Source organism: Chlamydotis macqueenii, chromosome Z (genome assembly GCF_036417535.1).
Source record: "Chlamydotis macqueenii isolate bChlMac1 chromosome Z, bChlMac1.mat, whole genome shotgun sequence".
Taxonomy (NCBI): Eukaryota; Metazoa; Chordata; class Aves; order Otidiformes; family Otididae; genus Chlamydotis; species Chlamydotis macqueenii.
In genome coordinates this window covers 21,497,901-21,513,836 of record NC_141593.1, presented here as the reverse complement: position 1 = coordinate 21,513,836, position 15,936 = coordinate 21,497,901, and the positions used below count along the sequence as shown (strand labels likewise).

Genomic DNA, 15,936 nt, shown 5'->3' with positions numbered 1-15,936 from the left:
CTCAGAAAGGCAACAATGTTTGTGTTTCACAGCAGCACTGAAAAGTCGTTGAGTGATGCCAGTTTGAATACTTCTCAGACCTGAAGATTTAGGACTAAGAGAGAGGGAAAAATTATTATTTGTTTTTTTTTTTTTAAATTCAGGTAAACTGAGCTGTTACATTTGGGTAGTATTCTCTTTGTAATGAATTCATGCATAAACAATAGATTCCAACTTTCAATAATTAGGATCCCTGCAACATTAATAAAGGGTTAAGCTGTCTCTCTTGTTCAGAGTCAAATACTTCAGTAAAATTAGATGTGCTGCTGCTCTGTCTGTCATGAGCAGGAAAGACTAATACCATACTCTTGCTTGGGACTTGCTGAAGATCTACAATCTGTTGCAGTTCTATTTCCCCATTCTTAAGCCCAATGCAGGTTAAGAGGCCACTTTCTGGAGGTTTTGTTTTTTTGTAATACTTTGATTGACGTCGACTGGGATATGGATAATCAGGTGATTATGGCTGAGCTGAGCACTGCTTACAGAAGAATTTGTACTCTGGCGGTTGCTTTGCAAATTATACCTAGTTTAGAATTTACCCCATTCTCTCATGTCTAAAACAGATCTGAAATAAAACTTAGTGGGTCTTAAGCAAATTTAGGTGCTACAGACTGAAACTTTAGATCTGAAAATGATCACTTATCAGGCAACTGAGTCTGCATTCTTAAAGTACTTCCCATGTGTCTTACGTTCAGCTTTATCCATGCCTGTGACAGGAATAAGCAACTCAGCCCCTGTTTCATGCTGCCTTCAGGCTCTGAAGCTCAGAATATTTTATAGGGCACCTAAGTACTTATTTCTAGGATTCCAGATTGTACTTTGGGAGCCAAAGGTCTTAAGTTGGGCATTGCAACACTCAGTGCTGTGAGAAGCCCATCTCTTTTTGTCCCTACTGTCATGGAAGAAAATCAGGCTAACTGCCTTTGAAAAGTGAGCAAATGAGGGTTTCACTGAGTCCTTTTGAAAACCCTACCACTTGTTCGTAGCTTTCTTAAAGGCCCCAGCTCATCTTCCACTGAGCTCAATGTTTTCTTTCCATTTACTGTGATTGGAGTTTGAGTAGACACACACAGAACTATCAGTGGTTCCCCATCAGCTGCTCTTGCTCTATCAGCAGTAGTAAATCTGTTTAAATCAGCTTGGTGATAAAATTGTTTTGTCATTAAGCATTGAAGAATGCCACTGTTCTCTCAGCCATCTCAGAGAGTAACCCCAGGCTGTAAAGCATCTGGCCAACATTCCCCAACTGCCTCTTCTCCTCTTCACCACTCTCCAGTCTGTAGCCGGGATTCCACCACTCTTCATATTCCAAAAGCTCATGTATAGGCACTTCTGTATTAGCATGTTTTTTGATGAATTAGTAATACCAATAAATGCTGGCACATTTAGCTGATTATGGTTCTTAGTTATAAGGTAAAACATATCAATACTTTAAAATTTATTTAAGACTTTATTAAGCAAATACACATTTGTCACAGACTTTCTCTACTGTTTTAAAAGCATCTATACATTTTATACTTTCAATCATGAGTAATTCTGCAGAGTGTTTCTGGAATATATGTCCCCCTCATAAATGATATGTAAAGACTCAATTGCACCTGCATTTATAGAATACTGATATAAAAGATAGTAGTTCTGCTTATAGTGATACTTACCAGGTGGCATGAAAAATACGTTGTACTTAGAATTTCCTTGCCAAAATTTGCAGAATATCCCTAGGCACTTCTAAATCATTTAAGTATTTATCTCTTGCTGACTACTGTTTTTTTCTGGCACAGTGGGAAAGTAAAAGCATTATTTCCTTAAAATACTGTTAAAATTATTTGGATCTCATCAAAGCCTCACTTTTTCTCTTCTTTTCCTGCTGTTGCCCACTTTTCTACTATATTCCCACTACATTCAAAGCCTTGACCTGTTTATTTTTGTAATACTTGTTCATAGGAGGAGGAGAGAAATTGGGACTGGAGTTGAGCCTGGGAAGAATGGAGGGGTAAGGGGAAGGTGCTTTTAGATTTGTTCTTTGCTGACGCGGAAGTCACGGACACTGCTGACGACCAATATGATCAAGCAAATGCCAATTTATTGTTGATACATCCCCGTTAATATAGCCCTTCTAATTCCGTATCATGCGCAAGCTCTCTACTAATTGGTTAACTATATCATGCACGCGCTCCTAGCTAAAATATGATTTGTTAAGTCTCTATGTTCACGTGCATGGCTCTCTCCACCTGCACCCTGCTTCATGTTCAGCCCCCAGTCACGTATACCAGCTGTTTTCCTTCTTCTCAAGGTTGCTTCGCTTACTTTCTCACAGGAAGCTTCATTACTTTCTCACAGGTGGCCTCATTATTTTCTCACACGTGTCTTCAGTATTTTCTTACAGGCAGCTTCAGTACTTTCTCACAAGCGGCTTCAGTGATGTCCTTGAGGCCTGCTGCTCACAAACATAACAATTCCATTCGGTCTGGATTGTTCACTAAGTGCCCCTGGTACTCCAGGTATCCAACAGTTCTTATTTCTCATTATTCTATGCCATTTTTGACTGGCAATAAATTAAACTAATTTCCCCGAGTCAGGTCTATTTCTCCTGTGATGGCAATTGAATTGTTGAGTGATCTCCCTGTCCATGTCTCAACGCAGGAGCCTTTTGTCATATTTTTCTCCCTATATCCAGCTGAGGAAGGGGAGTGATAGAGCAGCTTGGTGGTCACCTGGCAGCCAGCAAGGTCAACCTCAACAAAAAAGTTCCATTAATGTTGTTGTTGTGTTCTCTAATGTTTTTCTCATATCTTCAGTTTCACTTCGTTTACTGTATTCCCACTGATTTTCTGTCTTCACATCTGTAGAGTCTCTGTGTCTACTTCAAAGAAAATAACTTTGGGGGTATGTAATAAATGTCTGTTATAGTAGTCCTAGCACTGACCTGATACAGCAATTTCTGTGTGTGTACTAATATACTGCTTTTTGGCATCAGTGTCTACGAGATTAATAAAATCATATCAGTCTATCTTTTTAACTTATGCTGAATCAAAATTAATTGGTTAATTGAAATTACTGATCATCTCCCCAGAAAATATTTTTTATAGACATTAGACATCAGGAGTTGTTTTTCCAAAGTTCTAACAGTTGCAAAACCCGTTCTGTTTCTGGGGGTGGAGTGACAGAGCAAGCCTATTGGTTTGTAGATTTCTAATGAAAACATGTCATTGCTGCCATCTTTTGGACATTCTTTAACTACTTATTTCAGAAAACCAGGCTCTGATTAATGAGGACATTGTTCATGAGAGATGTGGGGAAAACGTCAAAGAATTAACTTTAAAAAAACTCATACTGCTGTGGACTTTGATTCCATTCTTCTTAAAAGCACATTTGTGCTCACAAGCATGCAGTTTTGTGAGCATGTAGGGATCACCCCACATCAGATGGTGTGTATGCTGAAGAATACTATGTGACCTGAAACCTTAAAACATATTGCAGTTACCTTTTTCTGTGCTATTTAAAGAATTTAAATTCCTCATATTCCTTTTGCTGATGGAAACACACACTTTCCAGGAGGACATTTTAGATTTATTTGTCCTCATTGTATTTAAAATAATTGAGGGCCTGATTATTTAAAAAAACCCCACATTTTCTGTCTGGGAGATTGAAAGGTGAAAAGTGAACAGATCAGTTGTTCTGGTTTTGTTAGGGAGGGGGGGCCTAAGGTGGTAGCTTCTGTAGGAAACTGCTAGAAGTTACTCCCCTTTGTTTAGTGGACTCGGCCAGGCCTAGGGCAGACCCGCTGCTGGCCAAGGCCGAGCCAATTGGTAGCAGAATGTCCCGTGATAACGCCTCTGCGATAACGTATTTAAGAAGGGGAAAACAGAAAAAAAACAGAGAAGATGTGAAACAGCTGAGTGGGGGGCAGAGAGGGGGAGGCGCGAGCCTCGTGGGCCTTGCAGGCCTCACCCTCTGGCCTCCCGCCGGGCAGCCAACTGGGCCCAACTAGGCCCAGCCTGGCTGCAAGAAGTGGAGAGGAGATGAGAAGTGAAGTGAACAAGATGTAAAAAAGATCCTGAGAGGCGTCTGCCAGCCTGTTGTAAGGAACGGCTGCAGATGCCAAGGTCAGTGAAGAAGGAGGGGGAGGAGTAATGCGGCTCCTGGCCAAGATTCCTCTGCAACTCGTGATGAAGACCATGGTGGAGCGGGTTGTCCCCCTGCAGCCCATGGAGGTCCATGGAGGAGCAGAGATCCACCCGGAGCCTGTGGAGGACCCCACGCCGGAGCAGGTGGAGGCCTGAAGGAGGCTGTGGCCCATGGAGGGCCCGCTGGGGCAGCTGTTCTAGAGGGACTGCACCCCGTGGAAGAGATGACCCACGCCGGAGCAGTTTCACAAAGGACTGTGGCCCGTGGGAGGGACCCCACGCTGGAGCAGAGGAGGAATGCGAGGAGTTCTTCCCCCAACGATGACACAGCGGCATAAAACAACGTGTGATGAACTGACTGCGACCCCCATTCCCTTTCCCCTCCCCGTGCCGCTCGGGAGGGGAGGTAGTATAGATAATGTTAAGCCCGGGAAGAGGGAGGGGTGGGGGGAGGTTATCTTGTTCTTTGTCTCATTCTCCTGCTAATTTTAGAAATAAATGAATAGTTTTCCCCAAGTCGAGTCCGTTTTGCCCGTAACGGTAACTTTAAGGATTTCTCCCCGTCCTTATCTCAAACCTCGAGCCGTTTTTCCTATATCATCTCCTCCTATTCTCTCAGAGGGTGGCGGGAGTGAGAGAGAGACTGCGTAGTCTGGTCCCGATCGCGGCTGAACTACGACATCAGTCCAACATGGAAAAAAGTCAGAACACTCTGCTTTGTCCGAGTAAAAAGAAAAATATCTTTCCAGAGAAATGCTGCAAGCTCAGTTACATGAATGGCTAAAACAGGAGTGGTGTGGCTCTTCAAAAAGAAAAACTTCTGCCTTCCTTTCTTGGGAATTAGATGTGAATTTTTGGTCCTTGCCATAGACAGTACACTAGTATTTCTGACAATGTGGGTGTTTCCTTCCTTTTTCAGCAAACAGCATTCCAGGAGAAAAACTTGGTAGAAAAATCAGTCAGCTCAAACTTTGTAGTGTCAGTTAATGAGTAGCTACTCCTACCTAACAAACTACTTTGAGGAGTGTACTAATATCCTACCAAAAACCATTAAGAATTTAGCTGTATGGATGCTCCCTGTGACAAGGAAACAATACCTCCTTACCCACCACTGAACTCTTAGTCAGTAAGAAGGAAGTTGGTTCCTGTTGGCATGCTCGGTCTTGGTGGAACAGCAGGAGGGCTCACAGTCACCTTCCTCATGTATTACTGATTACAAGGGTATGGTGACCTGCTCTGAACAGTTGTTATGGGTTTCATAGCGTTGCAGTCTAGCATAAGTTTAGTTCTGGAGTCTTGCCTACTATCCTGAAATACCAGTACAATGAGTCTAACCTATCCATATATATTGCTGCTACTAGCTGTCACTTTAGCATCTGTATATTCATCATCATTTTTTGTCTGTCTTTGTAAGCATACTTCTTGAAATGGAAAAATCATCAAAACTTTGTGTAGTACTCTTAGAAATAAAATACATATTCCAGCAATATAACTAGAAACAAGACAACATTTAATCTAAATAAAAAACTTTATTAACAATGTAAAACGTTTAATATCTTACAGTCTGAGATAATTCTGGCATGCCCTAGAAGAGTTAATACTTAGTGATATGCAGACACCATGCTTTGAATTCTATTGGAAACAAAATGGGTTGGTGTTGTGTTTTACATTGTTTATTTTAATACTCCTTCTTTTAATAAATTATTTTTTTTTCCAAAAGCTTGTAGAGATACTATCAGCTTAAAAGAAAATCTGTTGCTTCTATGCATTGTACAGTATGTAGATATTATGATTTATCTGTATTTACAAGTTCTAAGTATTTTCATATATGCTTTGTGTATCATAAATTAACATACTTTTCTGTGAAGCTTTTAAATTGAGATAGATGGAAGACTAAATATGAATGAGACCACAAAAAGCAACTGAAGATTTTGTGTGAATTCTGTTACAATATTGTTTAAATGTTTTAGAGCTTTAATACTTTTGCTCTTAAATAGTTTTCTATGCTTAAAGACTGTTAGAATATGATCCAGTATTTCAATGATACTAGTAAGAGTACTGTACTATGCACAAATTTTAGCTGCAGTTCAAACAATAAAAAAAACCTTTAAAATAATCTATTAACCATAATTCATGTGTCTTTTCTCTGAGTGGTTGAAAGTAAGCATGCACAACATACTTTAAAAAGTTTTAAAAACATTCTAGTTATGCTAGATCTATTTCACAGCTGTTTTTTGACCATCATAACTTTAAACTATTAAAACTGTTACTTTGAAAAGGGAGATGGAGCAGAAGAGAAAAAGGAATAGGCTAGTGTAGAAAATGTACTTTATAATCAAGAGTAGCAATGCTCATCTTTTCATTGGACAAATCATAGTGGTTTCATCAAACTTATGATTTTCTTGGTGCTTCTGTACTTAATCTTCTAACTTGAAACAAGACAACACAGTCCAAAGAATCTTCGCTTCCGTCTTCTTACCAATGGATATGGAGTCAAGTTTAGAAGGCTGCTATCATCTACGACGAAAAAACCCACAATTTAAGAAACCATGTACACATTTATATCATTTATGTGTCCTAACAGCACCTACACGATCAAGTAACAGATCCCACTGTTCTAAGCATAGAGCAGATAATAACCTGAATTTTGTATATGAGTCTTACAATGCTAATTATCAGGATGTCCATGACAACACAACAAAAATTTTGCCAAGAAGAATACCAGTTCAAGGATGAAACCTAAAGGAAATTACACCTCCAGTACTGGGAGATCTAAGCCACAATATTCCTGTATGGATTAATAACGTTGGGATTCTAAATAAAACCTAAAGATAAGTAGCTTGAGATCTTGCAGACAGGCAAGTTTGGAAATGCCAGTCCTAAGGTTAAATTCTGACTTCACTTAAACATTAAAAAAAATGTATTGGGTGGCCATTTGTGCACATCAGGAAGAGTTTCCATTTAAAACTGCAACACTGGAACATCTTGGCACATCAAGAGAAAAAACACTTGTCTGGAAAAGTTAGCACAATATCCTCACCCTGTTTCTGGTTAGCTTTCTACCTTTATATTAACTTGTTTTAAATTCATACAAAATGTACATATTAGTGCCTATACTTAGCTTAACTCATGCACTGTCAGTGAACTATCTCACAAAATCATTAGAATTGACTTTGAATTTGAGCTATCTTCAGGCACGGTTTCATGCTAAGAGCTATGTCTCATTATGCTCCTGTTCTGGTTACACCTGGGACCTAGTTTTGATTGTAGGCTCTAGACACTACTTAACTATAAAAACATAGTTAAGAGATAATTTAATATTGTGACCCAAGCTTATGAACCACATCAACTGAATTTCTTGGCATAGTAACTTCCTTGCTGTCACTTAAGAGAATTCCATACAAAAAACCTAGTTTTGTGAACAGTCAGTAATATTACGTAAAGCTTTTGTAGGCTTGCCTCCATTCTGGCTGTCACTGAAATAAACAACAAAACACTCACTGATTTACTGAAAGCAGGACTGGGTTTTGTAAAGATCAGCTCATTCAATGGCATTCATTCACCTCATAATCATTCTTTTAAAATAGTGCTTGGTAATTCATATACATGTCAAAATTATTGTCCAGACCACATTCATAATCTGTCATGTTGTTTGTTTCTTCTATTTACTTATATTGTTATCTAGCTTTTATTAATGAAAGGTCTTGGAATATTTAGAAAATTTTAAGGACTGTATGCATAGTGAGTATCACTGTCCATTCATAAGGCATCCATTCTCAGAGGTCATCTGTAAACTATGATCACAGCTGGAGTCTGTGGGAGCTGCAAAACCACAATTTATGATTAACTGATCCTGGAGCATGTCTCAGAGCTTTTAAACTCTAGCTGACAAGTTTCCCATCCTGCTGCAGAGGTGATCAGTGATTTTCGGGAAGGTGCTGAAGGGCAGTGTAGACATCAGACAGCAGAGAAAAATTCTGTATGCCTTTATCTCTGTTCTGAATTCAAGTTTCTATATGCTTTATAATCCCCAAATTTGTCTTTTTCTTCCTTATTTCCACCACACTACTTTCTTCTACGCTGGGCATTTTTCCAGTCTATACAATGGCATATCTGTATCATAAGCAATTCCCTTTCTCCTTTCACACAGTTTTCTATCAAGCCATCCTGCCATAAACTCTTACTTGTATAATGAATTCATCTGTTCTATATTAATCTCTTACCATATTATGATGAATGCTAGACTGCTTAGCCACTTGAGACAAGGTCTAGGACACATTAGGCATACTTCATCAGCCGCCACTATGCACACACTGCACATCATTTAAGAAATACACATTATCAGGAGGAAATCAGAAAGGAAAATTATGATCTTTTTAATATTGTTCACACGAAGAAAGAGAGTCCCTGTAGATGTGGAATATTGAACTCTGCTGGGCCCCAAAATGAAGGCCCATTGCTAAACACATGCGTAGGATGGAGATTCTGCCCCCATGTGCACTTGTGTAGGGTGCCTTATAGCTGGCTCCTGGGAAAAGCAGGCTGTTAGCAGACTCAAAGCAAGTATCTTTCCTGCATAGGGTCAGTATTATGTCACAGAAGCTACAAGTCTTGTAGGGGTAAAGCAAACCCCACCACTCAGTAGGATCCCGATCATGGTCTGTGCACTTTACATCGTCACTACTTTTGAAAAAGAAAGCTTCCTGACACAGATAATTAGTTGTGCTGCTGCCTTCACGTCACCAGGAGAAGTCTATTATTTTATGTATAGATTTGATATCTATAAAATTCCAGAATACCTCATATGAAACTCAAGAGGCTAAAGTTCACTTACTAAATTCTGGCTCCACTGAATCAGTAGGGAAGAGACTTCACCTAGATTTTTCTTTTCGTAACTTCTGTAAAAACCTCTAGATTTTTTTTTGATCTAAAGGAAGGCAAACGCTTTAATTATCTTAATTTTCCTTACATGAAGAAAATACAAAACCTACCTTGATTTTTCAGTGGTAAAGGCATAGTCTCCCTGAGTTTACTTAAAAGGTTTTTCATTTCTCTCATATCTCTGTGGAAACAAAAGTTGAAAGAGATTCAGCAGAACGGCAGTTGAAGCCTGAATGGGGAATGGCTCACAGTATAGCTTTATATGCTGAAATAATGGAACAATAAATTTAAAAAATCTATTGGGCAAGCATTTGGTTCACATACAGATATCAGAAGCTGCATACCAAAATAAAGGGCAGTAGATTTAATAAGGGAACACTTTTCAGCCAGTGTGATATTAACTAGTCACATCTGGTCCGAATTTATGATCTATTCTGGCCCTTGACTGCTCCATATTAAATGAGCTGGTGAGCACAATGTGATCCTAGTGGCAAAATACACAGTATGCCAGAAAATTAGCACAAGCTAGTGCTAATGTTAACTTATGCTTATCAGCATTTTGTAGCTTGTTCCATGAATGTGTGTCATTGTGCAGAAGGAAATTATAATACATTTAGGTGATCTATGACACTTAAGATCCCTGCACATTAAGAGAAAATTTTAGAATCAGGGCTGTCACTCTCGCCCCTCTTGGGATGATTCTGGCATGAAATTTTCTAAATGGCAGAAGATAGAAAATACAGTAACAAAGTATCTTCTCACAAAGCAAGTTACCATTTGGATGCATTTTGAGAGAGGCCAGAAGCTGCAAAAAGGTTCCTATTTTACAGATAGATGGCAGACCAGCAATTTTGTGTGCAGGCTTGCAACGTCTTAAGGCTTTCAGGATTGAAGAAACAATGTGGTCTTGTCTCAGTCATCTACATATAAAATAGTTCTTAGAAATGAAGCATCATGACTAATAAGAAACCTCACAGTTTTATTCTCCAAGTTACTCTCTCCGTAGAACAGAACTTCATTTTATATAAATAAATAAGGTAAATCTCAGCAGCAACTTAATATACAAAGCCACCAAAACATATATTTTTGGCAAAGAATTGTTGGCCATAAGGATTACTCCTTAAAGGGTCTCATTTTTGTCTTTCAACTACATAGTTAACGAGGTAAGAGAAGTCCACTTTGACACACCTGTGGGTGATGTTCCCCCCTCCTCCTAAGGCTGCCACATTTACAGCTACGGGCGGAAACAACTTGCATGAACTCGATTCTGTGCTTTCAATTTACAAATGCAGAACCGCAGGCCAGCAGATTTCAGGCACAAAATCAGAAAGCACTTAAGATGAGACAGGTGCTGCCTCTTTCAGAGAACCTGACACACCAGCAACATCATTTCCCGCTCTCTGTTTTTGACAATTACTCTCTGGTAACTGGACTTACTAAGGATGTCACTTCTCTCTGCCCTTCTTTTATGAGTTACTCTCAGATATGTTAAATGCAACAGAAATGTTAACAGGTTATTTAATTTGCTAATACCTTTAGAAGTACCAACACTGGCTATCTAATCGGAAAAGACTAAATAAACCCCAGACAGAAATTTGTTTTGTATAGGAATGACATGCTACACATACCTTTCAGTGTTTTCAATATCTGTGGAAACCTGCCATAAATGCTGTTGAATATCTGTTGGTGATGATGACGTGTCTTCTAAAATAGGTACTTCAGAACTCTCCTCTACTTTAGTATCTAGGATTTTGGTTGGGCCACCAGGTTCTTTTCCTTTAAAATATTTAAACAAAACATACATTCCCATTATTAATTAATTAAAAAGCGTTCTCAGATTGTATCATTGATTTTTGACCTTGATCTTGGACAGTATAAATTAAGAGAGTGGTGAATGCAAACTCCAAGTTAAGAACTGTTCAGAAAGAGAGCAGACCACACTAATCTGCTGATCAGAGTGCTGCTATACGTTACTCCTGCAAAAAAAAATTAAAAGAAGTCCCATGCAGGCCTATGTAGAGCTTACAATTTTACATAGTGAGTACTATGAAGGGTTTCAGTTAAACTCTAGTGGCTCACATGTAACACAAAAAAAAAGCCAGAGGACAAAACAGAACAAAATAAGTAAGGAAACTACAGCATAGATTCTGGAAGCAACTTCAAAAATTTTAACAGTAAAGAACATTGCAATCCATGTCTCCTAGTATTATAGCAATACTAAAGGAAAATAAAAGACAAAAAAATGCAGTTTTGTACTTGGTGATTTTAAAAGCAATACATAGCTGCCACCACTCACAGCCCAATACGCATTATATTCTGAATTTCCATGCTTACGCTTGCCTAATTCATGCTCACTATATGAAAATGTAATGCAGTGTTGGAATTTACTGGGAGCTTCAAGACAGATCTGCCAGTGCTTTTGTCAGAGAGAGAATGGGGTAAAGGACAGGGCCATGACAGTGGAGCCTGCAAGAGAGTGAAGTACTGGTGGGATGTTTTGGTATCCTTGCAAACCTCCTGCGGACCGTCTGATGATATTCTTTCTCTGTAGTGGCAAGCACAGTCCTGGCATCAAGTACACTGAAATGAGAAAATTCAAATTGGAGTGCATCCCAGACACGTTATTGAGAAGTTGAAGTTTTTTTCCCTTTGTGTTCTCTCATTAAATGGAGTAAACAATCTCAGAAAGAAACAAAGAAAACTTTCTAAAAATAGAGAAAAAAAAAGTCAATGTTTAAACCAGTGGTATGAGGAGTTGAGTAGGAAATGCTTTTCCATCTCACAGTTTTTGCAATTAGAAAAACTTTCACATCAGGACAAACCTGAGTAGTTCCTGTAAGATTTAATAAAAAATAGGAAGAACAAGAACAGCTAACAGAGTAGTGGCTTGATACAGGAAAGGAGATAGAGACGAAGGGATCAAGATCTTTCTGGTGGTAACAAGCTATTAAGATGACTCAGTTGTTTATGGAACAGCAGCCTAAGCCTACTTCCTGGATTACATGTTTTACTCTGTATGATGCTGTAGATATAACTTTCAATTTCTTCTAGCTCTTAGCTGCAGCTTATGCTGTTATTTTAAGATAGTTCATATTGTACAATTTTAATTGTTCATTTGTGTAAGCTTCATTGTTCATTATTTTTTCCATTACAAGAAGCTCATAACACAAAATACTGTTGCCAATATCTCACTTACTACTTCTTTGTAAAAGAGGGTTGCTCCAGGGAAACCATCTCACTTGTCACTGATGCTACAAGGTGTTACTGCTGGAACTGGGTATCAGTTAATTTTCTCCTTATTTTGAAGTGTTATGTTGGAGCTTTGACCTGACCTTTGGTGACATGCTGTCAAGAACAACCCTGTCTATAGGTGCATCCTTCAGGGATGTGAAAAGTGTTTCAATGGAAAAAATAAAAAACTAGATGAAATAACAAAAAAGTTTCTTTTTTGCAACTTGAGAACAGAAGCACTGAGACTGTAACATTCTTTTTGTAAGCACAAGGCAAGCTCTTGCAGATTTAGCAGAATGAACGGCACAGATTCTTTTCAACTGAAAAAAAAAGCTCTTTATATGTAATTCTGTTGTATTGTGGACAATTCATGAAGGCTTTCTCAAATTTTAGAGCATCTGCTCAATCACTTGAAAACAGTTAAAGAGTCAGCTAATAATAAAGGCTTTGCCTGAATAATGTATATGACTCAGGCTGAACATTTCTACTACATGGCATAGCCTGTAGAGAAATAGAAGCTCTTTAATCTTCTCATCCTACTACTGGTGGTAAGGATATCTTTTGTATTATGCATTCTTAAAATAGGGATATGAACGCTAAATTTTACTTTTAATTTAGTTAATGGAAAGACTTTCATTAATTTCACTTGGAGTTTGATCATGCACACAGTGCTTTCAGAAGTCTTCACATCCACTTGCTGTTCTTGCCAGCTGACTAGACAAAGGCTCTTTTACTGCGAAATTTCAATACAAAGCATGATGTATTCTTTGTCTTCCAGCCTCTATTTCAGCATGGTTTTTTTTCTTCCTTTAAGAAGCAGAAAATGCCTTTGGCATTAAATGAAATTAATTGAATTAAATAATGCTGAAGATCAAACTTGAGTGAGGATAAATAAGAGGGTATAAAACGATCAGGTCAGTAAGGCTGCATACAACATCTGTGATCACTGTGCTCTATGTGTCTCACCTGTTGTGCTCCTTACTGCTTCTGTGGTGACCTCTCTCTTTGCTTCTGTCATGCCACCCTATGCACCTACTCTTAGTCATCACCTACTTCCCAGAGAAACTTAAATAATGAAAAAACATCCATTGTACATCCCTCAGAGCTAGTTAGATTTCACTGCAGATGAACTGAAAAGATCTTTGACGGGAATAACAGAATTTAACACAGCTGACAGAACCCCCGTCTCAAAAAGAAGGCAGCATTTGCACCAGACTTCTAATCTGGCAATAAAGGGTAAATGCACAAGCTATAGACAACAGCTAAAGTAAATGGAAAGGAGAACATAAAAAGGGAAATAGGAAAGAATTGTGTAGGAAGTAAAAAAGAAATATGGCAAATATGGCTAACAGCCTGATGCACTTCATTCCTGACTTACAATTGGGACTGCAGAACTCATGAGATTGTCTCACTGGAAAAATTATTATTAAGAAAAATGCAATAGGAACTACAAGTCTGTGGTAGAATAGTAATATTTTACAGTTCCTTACAGTGAAAAGAATATATTACTTTTTTGGATATATGAATCAGCAAAGCTCTTCTGTTATGTTTACACATTAAAAATGCAATGAAGTTCATTATAAGGCATCAGTGACAACCTTTGACCCCGAAAAATTTGTGGCTGAATACAGCAATGTGTATGCTGAAGTGTACTTAAGAACTCTGAGGTAGTTCTAAGTTTTCTCAATGTGGGACCTTGATAAGCTCAATATTAATTTGGAAAAAGGGTCATCACATCTAGCAACTTCCATGGACAGAAATTATGTCAACTACTTTTCCAAAGACCTTGCTAGCTAAGCCAGCATTTTTTTATTTAATCAAAAGAATAGTCATTATTGGGAACATGCAATATCAATAAAGTAGGCATATAATATTTAAAGGAATTAGAGCTGAATTTTGTAAACACTTCAGACAGGTGCCTAACCTCATTCAGAATATCTTACTTTCCCTGTAACTGTAATTCATATTTTAAAAAATATTACTAGGTTTATTACACTAGCAGTGTATTTGACACTGCTCCCAAGATGCAAAGCTATACAATTAAAATGATGGAGGGAAAGAAATAAAGCAAAACCAAGATGAGGAGAAGCTGCAGGTTCTAGGTAAGTGAACTCATCTGTTGCTCGACAAAGTTCAAAACAGACGAATCTACCCAGTGAAGTCTTGCCCGAGTATGATAATGATGCAGAAGAAAACTAGGTGACCAAATACAGTGAGAAGTTCCAGAAGATTTCCTGGAAGAGCTGGAACATGAGCTGCCATCTGCCCTATCTGCCCCAGCAGGTATTTTCTGACAAAAAGATTCTTCAAGCCATCATACTAAGGACTGCAGGAAGTCACAGCAGTCTCTCACAGTGCTCCCCTGAAAACGGGGCTCTGTATCTACCCAAAGTTTTAATGTGATCCTAAACAAGATGCTTAAACCCAACTTCTCAAAATAGTTCATGACAAAGGATTTCTAACTGTCTGGTTGCTCAACCCAGAGACTGCACTCAACTGCAAATGAAGCTGCTGAAAAATTACTCTGCAAACACAAACAGCAATGCACAAAGTACACTGCAGTCTCAGATTCTAAATTAGCAATCTTTAGCTTAATCTCTCTTTGTTCCTTTTTTAAAATGGGAAAAATGAGTGCTACCTCCCTGCTCAAGACAGTTCTGAAGACACTCCCATTAGTGTATGAGTTACTGAGAGAAGGCTGAGGAACAGAAGGATTCTGACTTTTGAAGAGAATTGTGTGCAATAAATACAATGTATGACACTTAAAAATTAACAAAGATGCATGCTCAAGTAAATATTTACAGGTGTATTAGGTAGCCAAGTCACCTGGGACTGTGGAAAGGAGAAGTAATAAAATATACGCTCAGGTAACCAAAGACTTAGTAACGACAAAAAACTTGAATAAAGGCTACTTGGGCACATTCCACTGTGTCCTTTGCAAACTTTCTGAATTTTGAACTTTGCAAGTGTAATGTATTTTCAACACTGGTTTTTACACTGGTGTATGTCTCTTAGAAAAAAAATTATTAGAGATCACTTACCTCAGTTTACTTACTGCATAACTCGGCTGGAAATATTTATGGCTTTTGGCCCCACTGGGAACATTACATTTCAAAGAAAAAACAGACTATCTGACTTTTCTAGCAGAGGTTGTAGGACAATAGTAAGTTACTCTAAAGCACTGTAAGTATGCCTGAAATTTCTGTACAGGGAGCTTGATATATACTATACAGTATATACAGAAATGTTTGTTCAATAGAACGAAAAGATAAGGAGAGCCAGAAGATCAGTGCTGCAAAAGACAGTGAAAATACCCAGAGCTCAGCCCATCAAATTGTAGTGTGGTGTTTCATTAAAGAGCATCTGTTTCCCAGTAGGGTGCATTGGCTGAGTTTCTCTTGGGAGAAGAGCATCAGCACTGCCTTAATGTTATCAGTTTTTTGTTTGATAATGTCCAGTCAAGATACCAGTACCTACATTATTATTTACTAGCTGCAGGTTTCCGAGAACAGCCTGCATGTCATTCTGCTTGAGTCTCTGCTGGCTTCCAAATAAGAACATGGTGAAATCTCATGGGAGATTTAAAAACCTAACAAACTACTTATCCTGTAGGTAAGAGGACTAGAACATGGAAAATATTACATCCGAATGGAAAACACTA

General features: G+C 38.4%; 1 protein-coding gene across 1 annotated transcript in view; it reads right to left on the bottom strand.

Annotated features, from left to right (window-relative positions):
* Window positions 1-5,672: 5,672 nt before the first annotated feature.
* RGS7BP (regulator of G protein signaling 7 binding protein) overlaps window positions 5,673-15,936 on the bottom strand; it is a 40,586-nt gene continuing 30,322 nt past the window's right edge. The window contains exons 4-6 of the mRNA XM_086770640.1: window positions 10,673-10,820; window positions 9,155-9,225; window positions 5,673-6,680 (exon numbers count right to left, since the gene is read on the bottom strand). Of these exons, the coding sequence (XP_086626766.1) occupies window positions 6,589-6,680; window positions 9,155-9,225; window positions 10,673-10,820 (311 nt within the window). The 3' untranslated portion in view covers window positions 5,673-6,588. The remainder of the gene's footprint in view (window positions 6,681-9,154; window positions 9,226-10,672; window positions 10,821-15,936) is intronic.